Raw genomic sequence first — 24,662 nt, forward strand, 5'->3', positions numbered from 1 at the left:
TTTCCTTTTCTTACTTGCATTTTAGATGTTATCTGATCAGCACTTTTGTTAGGTAACTCACAGTGTTTATTCTTTGCAAGTCTTTCAATTCAGTATTGCTGTCCAAATGGGATTAATGTTTTCTAGAATTGCGTTATATTGTTTTAAATACTAGTAATTCCTTATTTAACAAAAGCAGTTACAATGCTGAGGAAGGGTAAACACAGGACCCATTCTGACCTGTATATATATTGCTTAAACATTTTATATTATTCAACTTTATACTCTAGCCGTGGTAGAGTCTGTGTTTCATGATGACCACTGGTGCCGCCCTAACTGTTTATGTGGAATAATATGTGGGTGAGCTGGGGTGTGTATGTGCTACAACTGGGTATCTGCTTGGGACATAAAAACATGTAGGGCACAAAGCTTTATCTTACTTAGGTGGAGCAGGAGAAGCAGCCCAGATGTATTTGCATTATCTTTGACTGAGGCTCGCTGAGTTAGCACAGAGCCGGCCAGAAATTCAGACTCCTGTGGCCTCCAGGCTGTTGGTAGCCAAGGGCTAGATTAAGATTAGCTCAATTTGCCTGGCCTGCGGGACAAACACACCTCCTGTTTGCTTCATGCTAATTCCAGTAGCTGCAACAGCAAGGCAGGGAACATGTGTGGAAACACAAGATCTGTATTGCCAATGCCCGTATCTCTGGCTGAACAACATTCTGTGACTTTCCCATGTGTTTTGTGAAGTAACAAAGTGTAAAACACATGCCCCTCATTTCACCTTTGGAATGCATGTGAATGATGCATGCAGGGCAACATCATGTTCTCAGGGTAACAAAGAGCTGTGTCAGCTTCTTCCCTGGGCCCTCCTGATACACCTTGGTTCCTGCTTGCCAGCATTCTGCTGTTCTACTCATGGCCTTTCCCGAGCAGGATTCCTCGCTTCAGAGTGTGAAATGAATTTTCATTCATGTTTCTGCTGGGTTGACAAGATAAAATAATCAACTGCTACAGATAAATCAAACTGAAAGTTTATTAAAATATTTGCATGAAATTGTATCACCAGAACAGCAAGTAATTCCACATAAAAAAGCAAACATGCTGTTTCAGCTACAATAAGGATTTCTACAGAATAACAGCATACCAGCTTTTTGTAGTTCTTATAAAACCACTTATCAGTCTCCCTGTGGATTCCTTTTATTTTCTCTGAGTAAGCCTTGCGTGTTCAGAAATTGTTACATCATATTCATTAATAATGTCTTGCACAAGCATCTAACATTTCTTTTCTGCAGTCATTTGCTTTAGCCTACTTTGTTGTGGGAAGCAGGCCAAAAAGCTGATCCTGTAGTCTGCACAGGCAAAAAGGGATGAGTACTGTGTGCAGTAGAAAATGTGCTAATTTCCTTATCACAGATATTTGTAGACCTGGATTTCTGCATTCAGCCAAGGTATTCAACAGGAAACTTGTCTAGGACTGGGTGCATCATGTTCAACATTGAAAGGAAGACATTTCCTTCACAAGACAGCCTTAGGTGAAAAGTCTATACTTACCAGATCCCCAATTTATCTCTAATCCTGATTAACAACTGACTCTGTGATGCTCATTTGTTATGACAGTAAGTGCTATTAGTAATATGATAGCTTTTTCAATTAATTTAATAATTTCCCATAGGAATACACATACAGCAATTCATTTATCAGCTTTTCTTAAATGTTTCAATTAAACACATTCTGACCCCTTTGGTGTTGCTCTGATTTTTAATTATTTTCTGTTGCAAAATACTGGTTTAATGATGACCTGAATATATTTCTTAAAAACTTACTGTGTGTGTGTGTGGTTACATATAGCAATGGTCAAAGGATCCTTGTGGATTGGTTATCAGCCCATTCATTATGAAGGGTCATATTCTTAATTAATTTACACTTAGAGGCCAGATCAGGAGAAATACTGTCTCACCACAGACACACATTTTGTATCTCACAGAAAAAGCAAAATAGAAGTAAATTTGACATGACATTTGCACATATTCTGATGAGGCCATGCATTCTTAAATTGTGAATTGTGAAACACTTCATAATGGGGGGGGGGGGGGGAAAGGCATCTTTTTAACTTTTCCCCTCCTAAGCTCAAATGCAATTAATGCAATTTATCTGAAGGTTGTAGGGACTCCTTACAATATGGGAAATACTCAGAACTTCTAAACTTTTTCACTGGAAGTTTTCTTCCTGCATCATGTATCTAAGCAGTATGTATTTTTTCCCCAAAACTGTCTGTTCAGTCTCCAGTTCCAAAGATCCCAAATTTTTACCTCTCTTCCTCCTGTAAAACAGAAGAAATTTTCAATCACAGTAGAAACGCTGACCCTCTCTCTCCAGATGTTCTGAGACCCTTGAGCAATACCTGGAAATAATGCAAAGGATCGATTATCCTGCAGTTTTGCCTGCAGGCCACCAGCCAGCAGTTCACAGATGACTGTAAATAACTGCTGATCAGGCTATTTAAATCTGAAAATCATTAATTCTGTAAAGTAAGGTGCATTTCATTTTTTAAATCTTCGTTCAGGTTTTCAGTGCAAATTGGGAAAAACTGCAGAAATAAACCCCCAGCTACCTGACCATACTGTATTTCTGTACAGCAGGTGCTTTCTGACAGACTCAGAAGATCACTTGCTTTCTCCCCTGAGCGGGGCACTGCCTCTAGTTTCAGCCATTTTTGATGACTCTGGATATTATGTCTCAGTGCTGTGAGGAACAGCCCATGGTGAGTAGGAGAAAGAGCCTCTGCATTTGTATGTGATGAACAACATATTCTTCCCTTCTTGTCCCACACATGTACATACTTTACAGGTTAATGTCTCTGCAACGATTCTCTTCAGCAAAGAGAACAACTCTGCATGAGCAGTGAAGGGCTTTGATCCTCCAGTCTGCCATGATTTACAGTTACATCAGTGCTGAGAACAGATTTAGAAGCAACACTAAAAGCAGCAGATCTTCAAGATTAGGCTTTCATGAGTGTTGGAATAAAGATGAGTAAACTGTGTCCCTGTCACTCACAACACTACCCAGTCTGATGCATAAGGCCTCGTGTCACACAAAACATGCTGCTTCTGCCATCAGACCAGAACTGTGTTCTCCCTGCGTGACATGACATTGTTTACCAAGTTATGTAGGTAAAAGAGAAATGTATTCCCAGAACATAAAACCCTAGGAACACCATGTCATATGACACAGTGCTACACTGAGACATTCTGAGCCTGAATTTCAGGGAAACTGAGGTCAGAAGTCAGATAATCAGCACTTCTGACAAGCTCTGTCTTTATAATTTCTCCTTTGCCAGGCATGTTTACCATACTCCAGGTCACATTGCTTAAGGTCATTCTCTTATTTAGATAATTAAGCAGAAGACATGCAAATCCTTCCTAACACTGAAACAAGCGTTAATTTTATGCTTCATTGGTCTGTTTTTTAAAACTATGTGCCAGTACTGTTGATTTGCTCCTCCTTTTCCAAGCCAAATGTATTTAGCCCTTAACACTGAAGGAAGACTAAGACTGTACTCACAGCATGACATGGAAGATGATCACTGGTAATCTAACCATTTGACTCTGCAATACCATTAGGCAATTGGCTGTTGACAAACCTTTTCTGCTGGTAACCCAGTTCAGGTAATCAAGTGGCTTGTGTACAGACCACATTCCAGGACAGCTGTAGAATAAATGAGAAAGCCAAACAGGTTTCTGTTCAGATCTCAAGAAGATCTAATTTTTTTATCTTTCACAGTGTTTACTCTTTGTATCTTACTAGTTTCAATTATTTTTTATAAACAGATATTCTCCTCTGGCTTCTTTCTTAGCATTATGAGACAGAGCTAGGACCTCAATTCAGGACAAATTAGAATAACAGGAAGCTTTTGTTTGACAGCATAACCTGCTTAGGCTATTTACAGTGAGAAAGCAAAATGTAGAAAGGAAATGTCAATAGTTACCATGATCTGACCCCCTGTCTACTTTTTAAGAACCTGACAGCAAAAGGAAATCACTCAGGTGTTGATGAGTTCCAGCAGGTCATTCCACCTGGGCCTTTGTGAGGACAGTGGAAAGAGCAGTTTATAAACACTCAATAGCACACTGCAGAATTTATTTCTGTCATTACTCCAGCAGATTAGACACTGTCAAAGCTACACAACCCAATATGTGTTCAATACTGGGAGGTAGTCTGAAGGTAGCTCTCCACAGTGAGTTACCTTCACCTGAGCCCCAAGCTTTCCAGATAAGGCCCGTATGGCCGGACAGTGCAATGTGGCTACATCAGGAACAGCGACCTGGCCCACAAGGAGGTGATAGTAAATGATGGGGTTGAGACTGGATAGGAAAAATCTCAGATACAGGATGTTTAAATGAGCACTGGAAATCTCCACTTCTGGCTGTTTCTTTCTGCCAATACCATTCCCTGTGTTACTTTTGAACAGTCTGTAGCTACACAGTGAGGCAGTTCAGGAACTAGCCCCAAAAAAGAACAAAAAGAAACACAGAGTTATTATTCCATGAGATCAAAGGTCCCTGCTCAGGTTCACTATTTACCCCCTCCCTCCTGAATTGGTGTGCCCAAGAACAAGAATCAAAAGACATAGGTTTCTGCCACCACCCCAATATATATCCTAAGCCTCAGTTTAACTGAGCTGAAACTCCAGTTTGTAGAGGCAGAAACTGTAAAAACAGTCTGAAAAGCATGTAATGGCACCCAAAGAGCAAGGAAAATGGGTCTTTGATCAGATTAAAGGTAGTGTTTTTATCAGCATGGAATAATTTAGATTTGGGAACTTTTGCCCTGCAGACAGGTAAGTCCTTAGAAGGAATCCTTGAAGGAACATATTCTTGCTTAGAAGGGATATTTGAATTTTCAGCTATGGTAGTATAAACTCAGCCACAGACAAGGTATAAATGTGATCATTACATTTAATTCTAACCTAGTATTAAATATGAATCACGACTAATGGGTTTATCCCAGAAAAAGGGCATATACATTTTCCAGAAATAGTTACCACAAGCAATACACACCAGATTATAAATACCTCAACTATCCACAAGTGCTGTGTGGCTGAAGTGTTGCACAGCTTTTTTGAGTCAAGCAAAGACTGTCCTTGCAGCTCCACATACTTAGTTTCCTCTTGTGTTGTCTCCCTTTAATCCGTCCATGATCTGGACTGCTGCTCGTGTTGGCCTCCCCCTCCAGTGCTGTTCTCTATCATGTGTGGGTTGTGCTGTGCTCCACAGGTGCCTGCAGAGAGCTTTGAAAAAGGAGACACTGAGCAAGAATAAGCTGCCAGGAAGATTTTCTTACTTTGGAAATATTTTTCCTTCCCTTGCTACCTGTCTTAAAGAGCCAACATTAGCTGAACTCTTTAAAGTATTTTCTGCCTGAGCCCATTCCCAGAACTCAGATGCTTTAGGCTAGTCTAACAGTTGGGATGAGGTAATTGACAGAGTGAGGTGGAGTTGTTCAGCCCTCTTCCTGTTACAAACAGTAAGTTACTTATTTCTGTCAGGAGGACACCTGAGATTCCCTGTACTCTGAGAACTCTGTCTTTTCAAGGTATTTTAAAAAGAACTTTGTCTTTTTAGAGAAAGTGCTTTCTGGGTCTGGGGAAAAAAACCCTAAGAATCAGAAGTAAGGCCTCTGAAGGAACCACGTAAGGAACCTGATGGAGCTTTCCTGACCCTTTCTTGGGATGGGTTGAGTTTATTACAGGGTATGTTTCACTTTTAATTTGCAGTGAGACAAAATAACATTAAACTCCTGTCTTACTGCTTTCAAATAGAAGACTACAAGCAGACTAACCACAAAAGTTTCTCTCCCCATCTCATGCAAAACATTGCCACATGCAATAGAGAAAAAAAAGTAGCTGGCTATTTAAGGTGATCTATGAACTATTAATTAGCAGCAAGAACTGCATCAGAACTGAGAATCATGGTTTTATTTTTACCTTTTGGGATAGAAACATAATAGCCATCTGGTTTACTGTGTTTCTAATTAATTAAGCAGTAATGAAAATAGGTGCACACTATTAAAAATGTAGATTTTTTACATCAGTACATAGACCTGTGTACAGTGTATTGTATGTTCTGTTTTACATCCAGGATGTACATATGCACAGTGTGTACATAATCGATACAATTGTGCATTAAGTGGACAACAGAGTTTAAAAACATACCTTCTCTAAAAAAATACCAGGACTTAAATGAATCTGAGCATTTGTGATTTGTGAGTTCAGAATCGACTCATTTTAATGCTTACAAGTTTTGCTCTCCCTTGCTGTTTAATTAATTTTTCAGCTTCTGTTCTTAAGCACTGACTTTCATCAACAAAAACTTTCAAGAATTCGCCTTCTGGCTTCAAGATATTTCTAATCCTTCATTCACACAAACAGAGCTATTCAGCTACAAATGTGTGCTCATATCTATTTATATCTCAATTGGTGACATTTTCCCATGAATTTTAATCAGTGATTTCCATCCTAACTTGTCTTCTTTGCAGATGCTTATTCACCAGTTACTCAAACTCATCACAACTAATGAAAGTATGACCTCATCAAAACACACAAACCCCATTCCTTGCAAAGGACATAGGTTTATTTGGAATTAGAATTTGGATAGAATGGTAAACACATAAATGTCAGAGGTTTAATTTCTGACAGGTATTGCTTAGTTTACACAGTAATCAAGCATTTTTAGTTGTACTCCAGCAAAAACATACTTAGGAGAACTGAGCAAAAGTGGACTCTTCCAAGAATTTTTAATTTTGTTAAAGCTCATTTATGTATGAACATTGTGTCTGTACAGCAAAGTTAATTTAGATGTGCTTTAATTACATTAATGCAAATTTTTGGAATAATGTCTATATACCATACTGATAGTATCTTTAAACAATTTGTTGAAGTTGGTAAAAAGTAAAAAAATCACTAAAGCTATGGTTACTTCAGATTAATTTACCAGTTACATCCTGCACTTGTCCTGTGCTAGAAATTATACATATGATTTACTTATTAATGCTCCTGGTTTTGATAATTTTGAGACAGAAGCTCTCAGGAGTAGCATTACACTCAAGGCTTTCTCTTGCTGACAATTGCCATGACTCACTCTGCAAAGCATGGGCAGTGTCTGACTCAGGCATGTGACACACACTCTATCTAGGCACAATTTAAACAGAAGCGAATACAAGTTTTTGTGCTGTGGGAAGACAGCTTTTTCAGTTTGATAAAAATAAGGCATTCCATCCAACCACCCATAGAAGGAAGTGATTTCATATAACTGACCACTTGTCACAGTTTAACATGGGGACAGCAATTAAATGAATGACAATGATACTCCCTCTCCCACCCAGACAGCAAAAGGAGAGAGAGAATATGGAGAGATGCATCTGGATTGAAAACGAAACCAGACAGCTTTAATGAAATAATAGTGACAAGAGAAAGTCTGTACAAATATAGACAAATATGTGCAGGAGTGTACAAAACTCCTGTTCTCTTCCTACCTCCAGCAACTGTACTCCCCTGAGCTGCAAAGAGTCCTGAAAAGCTCCTGGAATGCTTCTGGAGATAGTGGCAGAGCAGACAGGAGCTGAGGGTAGAGATATAGGGGTCAGGAACACATGAGCCTAGGGATCACAGGAGATGGATAGATGGAGTCCTCCCTAGATGCCAGCCATGGACAAAAGAAATGAGCTTTACTTCCATGATCCCTGAATGTATACCAAGAGGGATTCATATGGGATGGAATACTCCATTTGGCCAATTTCGTCTTCAGTCTAGTCCACTCCTCCCTTTGGGAGGGTTGCAGATATGACCTTTGTGCTCCTTAAGTGTCCAAAGCAGCAGATTGAGCAAGCGGAGCAAAGTGGCCTTGGTCTCCTGGCCATAACTATAAACATTTGAGCGTTATCAGTCCTCTAGTTGGAAAACTTGCTGTTACTTTCAGCATGTGTGCTGCTTAAAAGAGAGTTCACAGAAGAAAAAAAAGATCAGTAAAAAGAAAACTGGCTTCATCCTGGTTCAAACCAGGACACTACTTAGCTACTGCCCTAGTAATTGTCTATATTTTGTTTCTCTCCAGCAGGTCAAAAAAGTATTTTTCCTTTTGGTTCACATACAATTTGAAAGAACTCCTATTGTGAGTTTATCTTTTCCAAAACCCAGTTGTTACAAAGCTTGTGGGTTCTTACCTCATTCAGTGTATAGCCTCTAAGTACAGTGAGATCAGCTCCCACTGGTAAAGCCACAGAGTCCAGCTGGAGCACTTACATCATCCTTTCCTTGCTGAACAAAGTATTGTGCACTGTGTGTTCTGTGTCAGGAAGGGCTTAGAAAGAAGCTCCAAAGACAGAGGAGATTTTATGTTGTTTATGAAGTTATGCATTAGCAGATACTTTATACATTAAGAGAGTAAACCTGTTTTCAGTCCACAGCCATCATTCTCAGCACGCTGTGGAGTGAAGCTGTTTCCAGTAGTGCTAATATCAACCACGTGTCTAAAGTTTCCTTGATTGCTCACTGAGTTCCAATTACCAAAACTCTTTCTCTGAACACATAAGGGATGTGGTTTATGGTGGTATTTTTCATGCTTTGCTTCCTTTCCAGTAAATTAATCTAATTTAATATTTTAAAAACAGGTTCTGAGTGATCTTCTTTACAGTGAGTCCTAAGGAACACTCCCCAGACGTGTCTTTTTTTTCCAGAGTGAATGCAGAGGCTCCACTGACATTTGTTAGGTGTGGATGTTTTTGGAGGGGAGTATTTAAATTGTCAGCAGATACTAAACACCACTGACAGTCTCAAAGTTTAGTAAAATAGCCAACACATTCATAACAGCAGTACTTCCCCTGAGGGGAAGCAAGAACAGCATAAAACAGACAGTCTAAGAGTCTTCTGATGATCTCGTCTAACTAATGTCACTTATCCAGTTTATTTCAACTTCAAAGTGATCCAGTTAATGAATCCTTAAATTTCACTCTGGCAGCAATAGAGAAAGCTGGAGCTCCATAATCCTGAATACTAAGTTGATTAGAGTTCTCTTCTCCATTTTTAATGAGACACTGAGAGCTTACTGCAGAATCAGCATCCTGGGAACCATCTGCAGGCCATGTGCTTGTACTAACTAGAGGGGGACACATGGAGCGAGTTTGTGTTGCTGTAATTGTTTGTTGTATGTCTTACAGGGCTGTCTCAATAGGAGCTGTAGAGAATTTAGCAAGAGCCAGATATTAGCCTAACCTGTGTTGTCTGGTTGCCTGCATCTGGATAACACAGAGGGGCTACACAATACAAAGCAGGTTAATTAGAAGTCAGACATCCACTGAAGCAGGCTCTGCTTCTGACTCCTTGGCTCTGAGTGATTACCCAACAACACACATGACAAACTGGGATTCTTGCCCCACTGTACAAACCACTGCATGAAAATAACTGATAGCCCTTGCAGCACCTGGAATTTACAGCTTTAAAGTTCTGGTACGTATTTTATTTACATCTTTCAGTACGTGTATTTTTTCCTCTGCTTCAGGATGACTTGGTAAACATTTTCCTGCATAATAATCTCATTTACAATTTTACTTCCAACATTCTTCAGTGTAGTATCTATTTGATGTTTTGTCAGAAGTTACCCAGACAAGAAAGAAGTCCAGTGTTTGAATCATTTTACCTGAAGTACCAGAAGCAATGGCATAATCAAAGCGAGATGACAAACATGATGTGCATTTACCATAGGGGAAAAAATGCTATCTGCTATGGTGTCAGCAATTCCCATCTTGCTAGGATGTACAATTTTCTAGTGAAAGGGTTTGAAAAAACAAAGGATTCTTTCATCTGGCACCAATGCCCAGAGCAACAAGTTCATAGACCTGACTGGCTCCTCAGGGCACTAGCATTTCTGAAGTATCAACTAGAAATACTAAAATTGTGAATTACATGCTTTAATGAAACAATTTTAAATAATTTGATTCTAAATGTAAGAAACTCTTCGTAAATTAAAGCATCATGTGGAATCTGGTCATGAGTTACAGCTTTATTTGGAATCTGATCACAATTTATAGTTTGGATTATTTCCTCCCCCTGGATTTGGCAGGGGCTGTACTTGTGTAATAGCACATTAGACTATTTAGGTCTTAAAAGAATTATCAGCTTCCTGCAGACACTTACACTGTAACACAAGTGGTTTTTGTACAGTGCAGCAATCAAGCAATGCTTTAAGAGGTCTGCTGTGCACTGAACTGCACCTTCCTCTTTGCCTTACGTATCGGTTCCTGCTGCCTCCCAGGAAGCAGAAGACACGTAACTGTTCTTCAGGCGTCCTTCTTCTGCAGGGTGTTTAACCAGGTCTCTGTTTTGGAAAAGCTAACATTCTTCATCCTTCCCCATCAGTTATCAATTTTTTGCCTTTGATAGATTTGTCCATCAAATTTTATGTCATTACTGCTCTTCCTACAGGTAAACTGTGGAGAGGAATGGTGAGACACTGGAAGAGGTTGCTCAGGGAAGCTGTGGAGGTCCCTGCCCTGGAAGTGTTCAAGGCCAGGCTGGATGGGGCCTGTTGCAAGCCGGTACTGGGGGGCTACCCCAGACTTATGTGGGGAAGAGAAGAACAGTTTTCTCACAAGGCCTTAAGGAACTTGCCCTAGTGGGAGCTGCGAACTTTTAGGTCCCTTCCAGTCCAAACCATTCTATGATCCTGTGATCTCAGGGAACACCATCTGTAAGCTTCTACTGTTATAAAATTACTTATCTGTTGTATCCTGTACAAGCAATTTTAAAAGATATGTTTAGTCATGGTATAAAGTTAGTTGCAGTCAGATTATTCAGGTAAATGAGGCTGAAGTTAAACACTAGAACAGTGCCCAGCTCTCTCACAGGAGCCTCCTTTCTAGAAAAAGGCCCCAAAGAAGGGCTAGAGATGTGTAAGTAGATGCAGTTTCAAAGGGGAGAGAGGGACACGCTGTCTCCCTCAGTCAAGTCTGCCCAGATGCTCAGGCCAGGTGTGCTGTGCACGGGTTCCGTGCCCTCTGGAGAGCCCTGCCCGTGGCACCTCCCGCGGGAGGCGGCAGCGCCCGGGCGGGCACGTCCTGTCGCCGGGAAACGGGTGATGCGAGGTCAGACTGGCCTCGAGTGCCAAGGGATCCGTGAAAACTGGGACACGACACCAGCTTTTCTGAGGGATTTCAAGCCTTCTTACTGACGGGAAGAGACGTGAAGAAAACCCTGAGGCAGCCAGACGAGTGTTCCTTCTTCCCGGAAAAGGGCGAATTTGGCTTATTTGAAACAGCTCACTGAAGCTTCCTTCTCAAAAGAAAAAAAAAAAAAAAAAAGGAGGAACAAACCGCCTCGAAACCCCAAAAACCTAACTAAAACCCCAAAAACCTAACTAAAACCCCAAAAACCTAACTAAAACCCCAACCCGGGCCTCCCTTTCCCCCAGGCGCTCCCGCTGCCCGGCCGTGCCCAGCGCCGCCGCGGGGGGGCGCCAGCGGGGCCCGCCCGCCGCGCTCTGCTCCGGGGAGCCCCCCCTGTTCCGGGGACCCCCCCCCCCGCTCCGGGGAGCCCCCCCCGACGCCCGGGGCACGGCCACGGCCACGCTCACGGTCCCCGGCCTCCCGGGACAAGCCCGCGGACGAGTTTTACGCCGCTTCTCGCAAACGCGACCCGCTTCTATTTCCAGCCGCGGCCGGGGGGGGCCGGGCCGAGGCGCCTCCCGCCGCTCCGCTCCGCACTGACCCCTCCCGAGCGCACCCCGGTTCCCGCACGCCCTCCCGGGGCGCGCCCAGAAAAGGAGGCGCTACCGTAATTACCGGCGCTCGCCCGCCGCCGCACGGCAGGGCGTGGAGCCCAGCACGCGCTCCCGTATTTCGCGGCGCAGCAGCGCAGCGCCAGAACTCCCGGCCCCAGCGCGTCGCCAGAGCGGCGCATGCGCCGTGGCGGGCCGGGGGCGGGAGCGCGGCCCGGTGGGGTGAGGAGGAGCGGCCGGTCCCGCCTCCTTCCCCTGCCGTGCGGTGCCGGCGAGGCCTGCCCTGGGCCTGGTTCGCCGGCTGGCGGGCCCCGGGACCGCGCGGAGCGATGGCGCAGCGGAAGGCGGCGGAGCACGGGCAGTGCCGGACGGCGGAGGAGAGCGCCAGGCACCAGCGGCAGCTTCTAGCAGGTGCTGGGGGTCGGGGCGGCGGGAGCGGGCGGCCTCGTCCTGCCAGCGGGCACCCGCCCGCGCAGCGCCCGCGTAGTGCCCGCGTAGTGCCCGCGTAGTGCCCGCGCCCGAGGGGGGCTGCTGCGCCGGGGCGGGCACCGTCCCCGTCCTGCCCGGGCGGCTGGGCGGGCGAGCAGCAGCGCCGGGTGCCGCGGGGAGGCCGGTGCGTGTGGCGGGGAGCCGGGCTCCCGCGCTGGGAGCGGGGCGAGAAGGCGGCCCCGCGCAGACGCCGAGGAGGAGCCCGGTGCGTGTTACTGCGCTGCCGGCACGGCGGTAGTGCGGGAGGTGGTAGTGGCAGAACGTGCGGTTTGGTTTGGTTCTCTGAAGTTTGGGGTTGTTTTTTTTTTAAAAAGAAATTCCTTTTCTCTGGAGGAGGTGTCACTGAGGTAAGCCCTGCGGAGGTGCTCGTGCCCGCGGTGCCTCCTGCCCGCCCGGCCTCGGCGGGGCCGGCGCGCAGCCGCGGGGTCACGCTGACCTCAAAGCGAGGAACATTAGAGGGAGTGAAACCGCCTGCTTGTCCAGCCGGCCCCGGGTTTCATCATCCTTTTGCTGTGTTTCACAAGAGTGAGGTGGCAGCGTGACCCGCTTGAGTCTTGTGCTTTGGCGTTACAGTCTCACCCCGGGCATCCGCGGAGGGAGGCACAGCCCGGGCGGTATCCGTGGCCAGGAGTGCTGCTCCTGCCGAGCTGGGCTGGCCCAGCAGGGCTGAGGGGAGGGTGTTTTGGTACATGCACCACCCTGGTGTGGATGCAGAGAGCTGTTACTGTTTGGTTCTCTGATTAAAGTTCTTTGTGCTAAGGAGTGTCTTGCATATTGATAAAAGTCTGAAGTATAGAAGAGGCCTAAAATATAACTGTGTTACTTACACTCTCATTACTTCTTTTACACAGGAATGCAAAGGCTAATAAAAACTCATATAGACATATCCAAGAGAAGTTTTTTTTATATATAAGTGTAAAATACACATACTTCTCAAGTCTGAGAACTGTAGTCTTTATATCCCAGGCTGGTGTATATGTTTACATATATTTTCTCTTGATGAGTGTCTCACCTAACTGGCCAGTGGTTGTGCCTGGTGGTTATTCCTTAGGAGGGAGAAAAAAGTTATAATCCATTCATGAGCCTATTTCAGAGTTGCATGGTGCATACTGAAGGTTTACCTGCAAGTTAGATTGAGTTAACTAGATTGGCAGATTTCTGGCAGAAAGGAAGAAGTATTTATGGCTGAATTTGTTTTGCTCTGTTTTTTTCTTTACACATTATTTAATTAATTGAGGCTTAAATTCTAATGGTTCATTGACTTCTATGGGATGCTTGCCAGTGTAAGAACTTCAGATGTGTTTGAAAGCTTTCAGGGATTGTGAGCAATGTGTTGAATATGTTACTGAAAGGTGGGAAGATTATGTCTGTAGAGAGCCTACCTTAACATTTCTTTAAAATAAAAGTATGAGAGGGCTTTTTTTGTTTTATTTTTGTTTGGTTTTAACTTTGTTTTTGTTTAATTTCAGGGAAAGCTCAGGCAGAAGGTGGATCAGCTCGGACATCACTTCTTATTTTAGTGTCTATCTTCTCATCAGCTGCTTTCCTTATGTTCCTGGTATATAAAAATTTCCCACAACTTAGTGAGTAAGTATGTCAGGAAAGATTAATTTGTTTGCTTCTCATTCCACAAATTGTAGAGGAGCCTACACGGTATTAAGTGTTTTTTAAACTGATATGAGTTAATTATAGATATAACTGTGTTTTATTGTGTTTTTTTTTTTAAAGGTAATTTGAGTGTGTATCCTAGAATGTCAGGATACAAAGCTCAATATTAAAATATCGATTGGTAGGATCTGTGTAAACAGAGTTGTACTTGACTTAGGGTTTCTGTCTGACAGTTGAGTTACTGTGTTTTGGAAAGATACCTCCTGCTACATTAGTAATGGTAACTCACTATGTTCTTAACCTTTTTTACTTGAGGGCCAAAACATGCTTGGTTAGGGCTAGGTTTATTTTAAAATTCCTTGTGCACTGGTGTAATTGCAGGCTCTCATCAAAAGTTGACATTCTTCTTAGCTAAGCTTCACATTCTCTTTTTCGCCTTTTCATTGCATCTAGTACTGGTGTTAGGAAGGTAGATAGTTTGGCAAGATGGAAGCCTGCTTTTCTGACAATTTTCTTTTTTTCTTTTAGTAGTTAATTTTCTGTCTGATAACTTGCTCAACAAGTTCAGTTTGCAACAGTCCAATCACTAAGTCTGATACAGAGGAAGAGAGGACACTCAACTGTGCTGCCCAGGGTTGCACCAGATTAAGGTGTGACATGAGATTTTGCTCTTAAAGCTTTGCTTGTTTGTGAGGTAAAGCTCTGCTCTTGCTGCACTTCAAATGTTACGACTCTAGTATCGAGGCAGTTACGGTTGGTTTTGGCTGAAATGTTGACTGCTGTTCAGATGCCAAGGTTTGGTTTGAGTTATTATTTTTTATCATTACTTGGTAAGAAAACCCAAAACCCTAGAAGTGTGGCTTATTGTTGTAATTAATAAAAATCCCATGGTTTTCAAATATCGAAAATAGAGGATTTTCTAATACAAAACACACTGTAAATATTAAATGTTCATCTGAGAATGTTATCACAACAATAATAATGTGGTTTGTTTGCTGAGGTTATAGTTTAGTGGTGTAGTGTGTCTGATTATACATTCAGTAAGTAATGTCACTGTGCTGTTGGATTATATTTACAACCATTCCTGTTTTTGTTTTTATTTTTTTTAACAGAGAAGAAAGAGAATGTATAAAGGTTCCTAGAGATATGGATGATGCAAAGGCCTTGGGAAAAGTCCTGTCCAAATATAAGGACACATTTTATGTTCAAGTATTAGTGGCTTATTTTGCAACATATGTTTTGTATCCTTTTTTTCTGATATAAATGATGGGTTTGATATAGTCATATTTATCTGAAAAATAAATGAAACATACAAACTTAAATTCTTGATCATGGGTGAAGAAGCTTAACATACCTGGATGTGTTTGTAAATAGACACAGATATTCCAAAATCTTTGAACTTAAAACCATTTCCTACCTGTTTCAGTATGCTTTTTGGACTGTAAAAAGGGATTGAGTGGAAGGAAATATCTGTCTGTATCTATAGCAGTAAATGCTGTTGGGGATTTGCATGCAGCTTCACCTTGACTGTGTCTGCTGTGGACAGCATTAGTAATTTTGATATTAGACTTGGTCTCATTTTAGTGTAATGCTGACTTCTTAAATTGCAAACTGAATTGCCAGTTATAGATTACTCTTGATTCTAAAGGAAAACTAAGACTACTGCACTCCTCTTCCTTGAGGTATTAAAAAGTGCCATATAAGGGTCATTTACAGAATATTGTACAATATTTCTCAAGGAAAGTATTTTGAGGCTTCTTTCATCTCTGCAGTGCCCACCTTGAAAAAACAAATCTGTTTCCTTCTAGGGGGTGCTGAAGTTCTGAAGTACTTTCTGCCTGGGGAGACACAAAGCCTCCCTGTGTTCTGTGTTAACTTCTTTTTTCCTGAGTGCTGAATATTAATTAATCATTAAGCCAGCTCTTAACAGGGACACTTAACTAAAGGTTAATAACTTCTAAAAGCTATATAAGAGGTCTTTCATAGTTTAAATCAGGAAGCTTTTGTAATTCAAAGAAAAATCAGCCCTGAATGTGACACTAGTAGTTATCCTCTAGCTTGTTCTTTTTAAGTGTAGTTCACAAATAACAGAGTTATGAAGAAAATGAAAATGTTAATTTATTAACAAGAAGTAGAATTGGCTGTTTATTGAACTGCTGTACCAGCTGATACGACAACATTTACTGTCTCAGCAGTAGACTGTGACCAGTTGACAAACATGTTACAGTCATCTCAGAACCTTGACACTTGTTTCAAAAAAGCTGTACTGGTATGATGGACTTCATATAATGGAAGATTATTAATCCAGATGAAATAGTGTGCAATTTTTTTTGCTTTATAAGATTTGTATCCAAAGTGAGCAATATATCCCAGTTTTCAAGTATGTCTAGAAAGCCTTAAGCTAAACAGTCTGTTTGCTTATGCAAAATTTAATTTTTGCCTTTCTGAAAAATTCTGACTGAAGTTAGTGATCATGTATCCTGTTTATCCAGCAATTGCACCATACTATTTGTAAGGAAGTAGTAGTTGCCTTCACACTTGTCTTGCATGAAACTTGAGTAGTTCTGAGCTCAGACAGGAGGTCTATGAACTTTTCAGAGAGAATGGCTGAAATCTGTGTATCTCTAGTCAGCAATATAAAATCAGAAGTATGTTTTAGAGACTTGTTGTTTGTGTAATTATGAATCTACCCATTGTTTCCCTCCGCTTGAGCTTCTTGTGCTACTCTGCAAGTGTATTTTGAAGTAAAGATCTTTAGAGACTATGCTTATTTGTATTTATTCTTTTCCAAATTGTATTGTGTATCCTGACTGTTCGTAAAACTAAGAATTTGATATATTTTGAATTTTTCCTTTTTTTTTCTTAACTAAGATACATTCAGCTTGCAAACATTTGCTATTCCTGGGTCTATATTTCTCAGTATCCTGTCAGGTTTTCTTTACCCCTTTCCCCTGGCCTTATTTCTTGTTTGTCTGGTAAGTATGGATAATAGTTTGTGAGGAAATGTATTTCTATCAGTTTGGAATACAGCCAAGTATCTAATCTCTTCCTGTTTGAAATGGCTGGAGTCTGAGTGAAATAGGGGTGTGAATGGGTTCTTATTCAGCCTTCTTTGGAGAATAGCATTACCCACAAAATCACTGTAGGGTTAGGTGGTGATCCAAAAGACTAAACTGTTTCTCCAGGTTTTCTTAATAATGGAGGCAGCTGGGTGTGAATCAGCCAGGATTTCCTTTACTGCAAATTTTAGTGTCCACTAGACCCTGATTGTAATTTCAGAACACAATTACTGCATTTTTATTATCATACTGCAAAACACACCCGGTTTTAAATGGCTTAAATAGCCAAGAAGCTTAATTTAAGATATGAAGTGTTATTGACAAGCTTCAAGTAATGTCATGTACAGAAGATGCAGTCTCAGTACTTACAAGTGAGATAATTGAGTAGACATGGAGGACCAAATTGATGAATTTTCAAGTTTGAATCTCTTTAGTGCCATTTTGCCCTGTATTTGCAAAGCTTTCACTGTTCAAAATGTTAAAATAAAACTGCAGAAGCACTCAATATTCACTGATAGGTAATCAACATTGTCTACTTCAAATGTTGAGTCAACAACATTCTTAGGGAGTGTGTACATGCTGCTGGAGGATAGTCCTTTGTCCTCAATGAAGGACTGCATGGAAGCAGGCTCTGTCCAGCCTGTGTAGATAATAGAGATACAAGGCTAAAATTAGAGTTTCTTCTCATTTATGTTTGTTTTTTTCTAGTGCTCAGGACTTGGAGCTTCATTCTGCTATATGCTTTCATACCTAGTGGGACGTCCTGTTGTATACAGATACTTAACAGAAAAAGCAGTAAAATGGTCAGAACAGGTAAAGTTCCTAGCAATGCTGAAGTTTATGGTAGAAATGTATATTGGAACAGCATGGAAAACTAGGGTCTTGTGCTTGTGTATCTAGTTACAAATAAAGGATTTTGGGATTCTGACTCCTTTCTGACACTGTGTAGTTACTTTCTCTGGGTGTTTTTAAACAGTGGGAAGCATTCCTGATTTTATGGTATTTCCTATGAGGAAGTTGTTTTTACTGCAGAAGAGTTTGCACCTGATAACCTCCCTGGTTTAGCTAATGTCAATAGAAAACCTCTCCAGCTTCAATTTAAAGTGATAGCTCTCTAAGCATCAGAACTAATGAAAGCTGGGTTTGTGTTTTTATAGGGAAGGAAACTGATTGCACAATCTTAATTTTAAGATGTTTTCGTGGTTGGAGCATTTAGAAACTTTCTCTTACCATATCTGGTAATATTAGTTTCAGCAAGTGTTCATCGTCAGATCAAGTTCAAGATTTTGCAGTACAAAATTGTAGCGTGATTAGTATTTGACCTTGGATCTCTTGATACTCTGAAACATGTTCAAAAAGATAAATTTTTTGGCAAGTATAAAGCACAATTTATTACTGTACTCTATACAAGACCTTGGAATCACATAAGAATATTTTAAACTTGTTGCTCATTAAGTAAGTTATGGAGCTATGTCCTGCACAACTGACCATATTAAACAGTATAGTAATATTTTGACTTTAGACTTTAGTAAATCTTAATATTGCAGTATTATCTTAAGGCTAACCTCTGAGTAGCAAATGGTTACTGTTTCCATTAGTAGAACTGGATATGTGATTTTAAATTATGTAAATTAAACTATGTAATTGCTCGTGCAGCTCATATCTCACTGTTTCCAAGTTAATTGGACTATATCATGCTTGCATTTTGAGGGCTAAGACATTTTATATGCAGGATTAATAAATGTTTCAATGTTTGTCCTTCACTAAGATTAAAAAAAACACAACACAATGGCATTACTGAACAATAGCAGAGCTACTGGCTTTAGTGTTGCAGTTCAAGCTAAAGTTTTGTGAAAAATCAGGGTTGTGACTGGGGTGAGTTGCTACATGAGATTTCAGGTGAAATTGCAGTCAGACCAGGTTTGATTTCAGCAGTTTGGGGCCAGGTGACCACACTTAGGCTTAGTGAAAGTGTCAGGATAGGCCTGAAGTCCTTATATCCTTGTTTGAGGTTACAGTTATTGTTTGAAAAGGCTGATGTGCTAAAGCCAGGAAGGGAGGAGAAGAGGCTTTGATGTAGTACAAGTGTAAGGAGCTGGGACAGACTCGAGAATATAATTAAGAATATAAATAAAGTTAAGGTTGTTGTGGTAATGTTTAGGCTAGGCATTCTGACACATAGGGAGATAGGTTTTACACCTGTGCTGGAAGCAGTCACCTGATGAACTTCAGAGCTGCAGTTAGCCAGGCAGAGGTTGCTGCACTGAAGTTAGGGTTAGACCTGCTGCTATGCTGAATTAGTTGTGTTCTGCTTAAGTTGACTAATTCAGACAAATAATCATGCTCTACCACAGACTGGTATTTCCAGACTAACTTCAGTACTATTTAACAAGTGATTCACTGATGACTCTTCATTGAGTCACTTACAAGTTGCAAGCATAAAACTCAGTTAAACAGCAAATTTCTACAAAAGATGTACAAAAAACCTCTAGTATTAAAATAATTGTGTATTTTCAAGGCAGGAACTTTCTTAGTGATTTGTTCTTCTTGTTTTGGCAGGTTGAACGACACAGAGAACACCTTATTAACTACATAATATTTTTGAGAATAACACCTTTTCTTCCCAACTGGTTTATCAATATAACATCTCCCGTAATTAATGTGCCACTGAAAGTATTTTTCATCGGCACTTTTCTAGGTAAGAATTCTTGTTAGTGAATTGCAGTTAGGGGGTAGCTAGAAGAGATATCCTGTGCTCCTCTTTGTATGTGTTGTTCAGCAGAGATCACCACCTGCTGGGCAGTTGGAAGATTACACAAGAATATTATTTTGGTACTTTTCAATGTGTGGAGCTTATAGCATCAAAAGACTTTAGCAGTCAGGACTATTCTGATGTGCTAAATCAGAGGTAATGAGACCAGGATAGTTATTTGCTTAACCAGAGGTATGTTATATGAACACTTTATTAGTAACTTTTTGTTCCACTCCATAACTATAATAGTTCTGTGAACTTACAAAAGCTCCTATGTTGGCTCAGCATAATTGTACGAGGATGTGTGAGACTTTGGACTGAAGGATTGTTTTTCCCCTTCTCACTCTCATTTGGTTTGTCATAACATATCTACCTAGGAGTGAGTTAGTAATTTAACTAATTTAGCACGAAAACCTAGTTTTGTAATTGGCATTTCTTTGCAAATACTTTTTAATCTGGTTAGGAAACAATCCACATTTTTTCATGATGAACGTAAATAAAATCCGTTTGTAGAGCGAACTTGAAACTGGAGTCTAAAGAGCAGAGATTATTTTCTTAGTCTTCTATTTGAGTTGGTGTTAAAAATATGAGAACAGCCTAAAAATAGTTCTTTTGATAATATTTTTGGTTTTGAATTTTGTATGTACACCACTCTTAAAAAAAAGTACAAGGCAACAAAGTGATTTTTTTTTGTGTGTTGAAAGTTAGGTTATTAATGTATTATATTTTTCTGTCTTGTTTTGGTCTAACACGCTGTTTTTTCTTCCTTTGCCCCTCCTACCCTTTTCAATCTCCGCCCCAGGTGTGGCGCCACCGTCTTTTGTAGCCATTAAGGCAGGAACAACGCTGTACCAACTTACAACAGCAGGGGAAGCTGTTTCCTGGAACTCTGTTTTTGTTCTCATGGTTCTAGCCATCCTCTCCATCCTACCAGCTGTCTTCCAGAAGAAACTGAAACAGAAGTTTGAATAAGGATCAGACTGGACCAAATTTTCCCATACTTCATCTCAGGATCAGCACTTCTGATATTTGTATATTTGCTTTTCTATTGGATCTTAAGCAATTGAAGAGGGGGCTTGTAATTGATAAGAATGTCTTTAAATGAACACGTGGCCTAAAATTGAAGGAACTGTGTTCAGAAATGTACTGCATATAGTTTTGTAACCAAACCATCAGTGTTTTACTCTGGGAGTGAGTGTGTGGCCCTCAGGATGAGGGAAATGGAAACAGTTGTAACATTTTTTTCTCTGATTATATACAGAGCAAAAATTGCAACGTGGGCCTAAACTACAGATACTGCTTTCTAAAAGTTGCAGGAAAAAAAGCCCTTAATCATTCAGTCCGATTTTGTAACATTCTCTGTAGGCTTGTATGTGATCTGGTTTAAGTACATTTCTCATCAACAATATTTCTCTTCTTTTTTGCCTTTGGGAGTTCCAAAATAATAGCATAATTAATAACGGTGCTCACTCAGAAACAAAGGTTTTTTGCAGTACTTTAACTACAATTATAGTCTCATTCTGATTGTTTACTTCTATTTATTAGTGCTGTGTGAATTTAAATACTTGAACTTATATCTGCTTTACTAACTGGATTAACAAAGGCAAAGTGTCACATCATTCCCTATAAATCCTCTGTAAAGTTTTATCCCGGGAGAGGATATAGGAAGGTAGAGAGCAAATTAGAATTTTTATCATGGCTGGCTAATAATTTTGAAGTTCTAATTTTAATTTTTAAATGTTGATTACTTTGCTAATATTTCAGTTTCATAGATTTATCCTGCCAATTTAAGGAAATGATTGTATGATTGTCTAAAATTTTCAATTCTCAAGTGACTTAAAATGTTTAATTTTAAGCAGTGTAATATTACCTATTCTCAAGCAATATGTAAAGAGTATAAAATCTTCCATTGCAACTCAATTAGCTAGGAGAAATGTCAGGTACCAAGCTGGTGCAGTTCTTACTAAAGAGCTGATTCCAAATAATGTTCAAAGCATCATGTAACAGAAGGCTCTGGTGTCAGTGTATATAAAATTGAAGACTATTCCATGATCTGGAAAGTCAGTAACTGGCGATGGGCAACCAGCTATGAGCCATCTTTAAGCAGAAGTATATATGTTCACTCGAAGGTATATGATACCTCCCCTTGTATGCTTTTAACTGTTGTAGTTGGTTGTATTGTTAGTGGAATCCCATAAAATGAGGCTCTGATCAGCAAGAAACCAGGGTGCATGTTTTAAGTTTTATCCTACTGAAACCAGTGCTGCTTATGTGCTTTAATTTGATGCCCCTGAAGTATCTTGCTGAAACAGGAGTTGGCTCATTAGCATATTCTCCAATTCAAGGGTTTGTCTGCATCCTCATGTTAACTCATCATACAAAGGATCATTTGAGATGTAAGACAACAGTTCCATAAATGTGATAATGTAAAAGGTACCTTTAAAGAGTTTTGTTCATTTTGTAACATAATGTTAATTGACTGCTTCATTTCATTACAGTATTACATGTAAATATATAGTAAATATTGATACAATATTTGCCTTTTATTTAAATCTGGCTGCACAGTAAATGGTATTTTTACATAGGTAGATAAAGGAATTCATATCACATCTGTTTGCAAGTTTATTGTAAGATCATCTAGCTTCAGCAATTGTTTTGTTGTTTAGAATTTAAAAGTGTAGTTTATTGACATTTAAAACTGAACAGTGATTACTTTTATTGCTGCAATTCTAATCTCAGAGGTCATCTACCCAGGGGATTTATTCCATAGCAAACCTGAGTGTGAATCTAGCTGTTGTGAGCAGGTGTCCCCTAGACTGTTGAGTGTGAAGTTGCTGTAGATTTACAGCCTCTTTTTCTCCATAGTTAGTTTTTCATGCAGATGAACTCTCAGAATAAATTACTTACTACTTACTGTCCAGTGGCTTCTCTCAAAATTTTTCACAATTTTTGGTCAATAACAAATGTTGTTGTAAAATCCTTTCTGTTCTGTGTAAAGCTAAGGTTTGTTGGAGTCTTGACACTAAAGAAAGAACTGAACTGTGTTTCAATTCAATATGAATCATAATACCACTTGATGTTTTCACTGAGTTGTTTTTCACTGTGTAGATGGGATCTGGGCATGTTATTGTTGCATTTCAGCCATAGTCTGGATTCCCATTACAGTGGCTAAAGCCTTAAGACCTTAAAAAGGTTGAAAATAAGGTTCTTTCCCTCTGCAAAACTTCATCATTTTTTTAACTTGTCCCTTCTGTTTATTTTCAGCTGCCAGGGGCCTCAGGCAGTTTCCCACCCTATGAGGATTACTTCTGAGGGATGTGAAGAGTAAGGAGAGCCTTGTGAAAAAGGCAAAAGAGCACTGTGCTATGGAATACTGTACTAGTCTACTCTTTCCTTTATGGTATCCAGCAAGTGATCCAAGAGAGAGCCATAACATTTTAATAGGAAAACAGTGGCTACCATGAAGCAAACTGGGAAAATGGGAAGATGTAGCTTTGTTTTTTAATTGCAAGGAATTTTGAGCTGTTAGGTGACCTATTTATCTTTTAAAATTTTTGATACCTGCATGACATCACTACTAAATGTCTCTTGCCATTTGATAATAAAGCTATTATTTAAAACATTAAACATTGTATTTTGAGTACAATGAAGCAGGTTGAACTTCCCACTTAGCTTAATTTTATTAACCATTTTAAAAGAGATGAGTTATTCTTAAATGGTATTTTTAATGACTAATTAAAAATTTAACTGAGCTGATTATATCTGTAGATGAGGTTCATATTTCTACCTTATTTCAGAACACATAGGTAAATTTGACTTCCTTTTCTGTCTGAAATTAATTTCTCACATACAACAGTAATTTTGAAAAGCTTTTATATTTTGCAATGGAAGGCAATTAGGTCTAAATTGTTTTATCTCCTCAAATAGATCCATTTGCAGAATTTGATCTTTTTCTTTTTTGCATTAATTCCTGATGGAAGACTCACGTGCAAATATGGCTTCCTCCACCTTCCTTCCATGTTCTGTAATGTCCAGTTTATGGAATTTTTTTTAAATGGAAAACTGGTGCTGAAAGGTCAAGACAAAAAATGAAAACAAGCCTTTCTTTAGAATGGTAGTGAACTATACTATTATGCAAAGTCAAAACATGGATATTCTTGTTAGGTAACTTTGAAGGTTTTGGTGTTTTGCTCCTGAGAATATTCATCATGTGTAGTTTCTGTGATAACCTAGTTTTATGATAGTAACTTAAATGCAGTGTGGGTTACTCTGATGTGCATTAGAAGTGAAGTACGATTCCTGCCTTATTCTCTGCAGTTTGCTCTGGATTAATCTGAACAGCCAGGAGAACTGACTCAACCAGGTAGCTGATGGAGGACTGAAACACTCAGCAGCTACTGCAGGTACATTTTTACAAGTGTGAGAACCAAAAGAGAAGTCTCTGAAAGCTGCTGCTAGAGGAATGGAAGCCATACCTCTAATGTTTTGCACTAGAGATACATTGAAAAGGAACAAATGAGGAAATGTGTTTCTGCCTGTTTCTTAGTCACTTAGTCATTTTCTTTCTTTCATTTTATTTTCTGCCTGTCCATTCCTTAGCACCTGGTACAGAGACTGTGCTAGAAGGGGGAAGTCAGTCTATCCCTCAAATATATAATGAATTATTTTTCATAATGTGGGACAATCTCTTTTGCAAGATGACAAAAGAGGGTGATTTTTTTTTTTTTCACCAGAAGGCTGAAAAGAATACAGGCTAAACTATATTTAAAATTTTCTGTCATAAATAGTATGAGGTTTGTGAGCCATATATTTTTAGTATGACAGTGCTGAGAGGGAAATGAGAGGAGTTTTGACAGGAAAGCAGGATCCAGAGCGAGCTTTTCATGTTTCCCTCAAAGAGAAGATAGTTATTCTGATTATTTTTATAAGCAATCGATGTTTTGCAATGACACACATACCTAACTGTCAGCTGGTGGCTTTATAGCTTCATGTCACCCAAACTGAGAA

General features: G+C 40.1%; 1 protein-coding gene across 1 annotated transcript; it reads left to right on the plus strand.

Annotated features, from left to right (window-relative positions):
* The first annotated feature begins 11,960 nt into the window (after positions 1-11,960).
* On the plus strand, positions 11,961-23,282 carry TMEM41B (transmembrane protein 41B). The gene is made up of 7 exons (XM_051622549.1): positions 11,961-12,158; positions 13,706-13,823; positions 14,957-15,085; positions 16,726-16,819; positions 17,612-17,716; positions 19,463-19,601; positions 20,458-23,282. Exons 1-7 carry the CDS (start codon positions 12,077-12,079, stop codon positions 20,625-20,627), a joined length of 837 nt encoding a protein of 278 aa, XP_051478509.1. The 5' UTR covers positions 11,961-12,076; the 3' UTR covers positions 20,628-23,282.
* Positions 23,283-24,662: the final 1,380 nt, after the last annotated feature.

The sequence above is a fragment of the Apus apus genome, chromosome 5, assembly GCF_020740795.1.
Source record: "Apus apus isolate bApuApu2 chromosome 5, bApuApu2.pri.cur, whole genome shotgun sequence".
Classification (NCBI taxonomy): Eukaryota; Metazoa; Chordata; class Aves; order Apodiformes; family Apodidae; genus Apus; species Apus apus.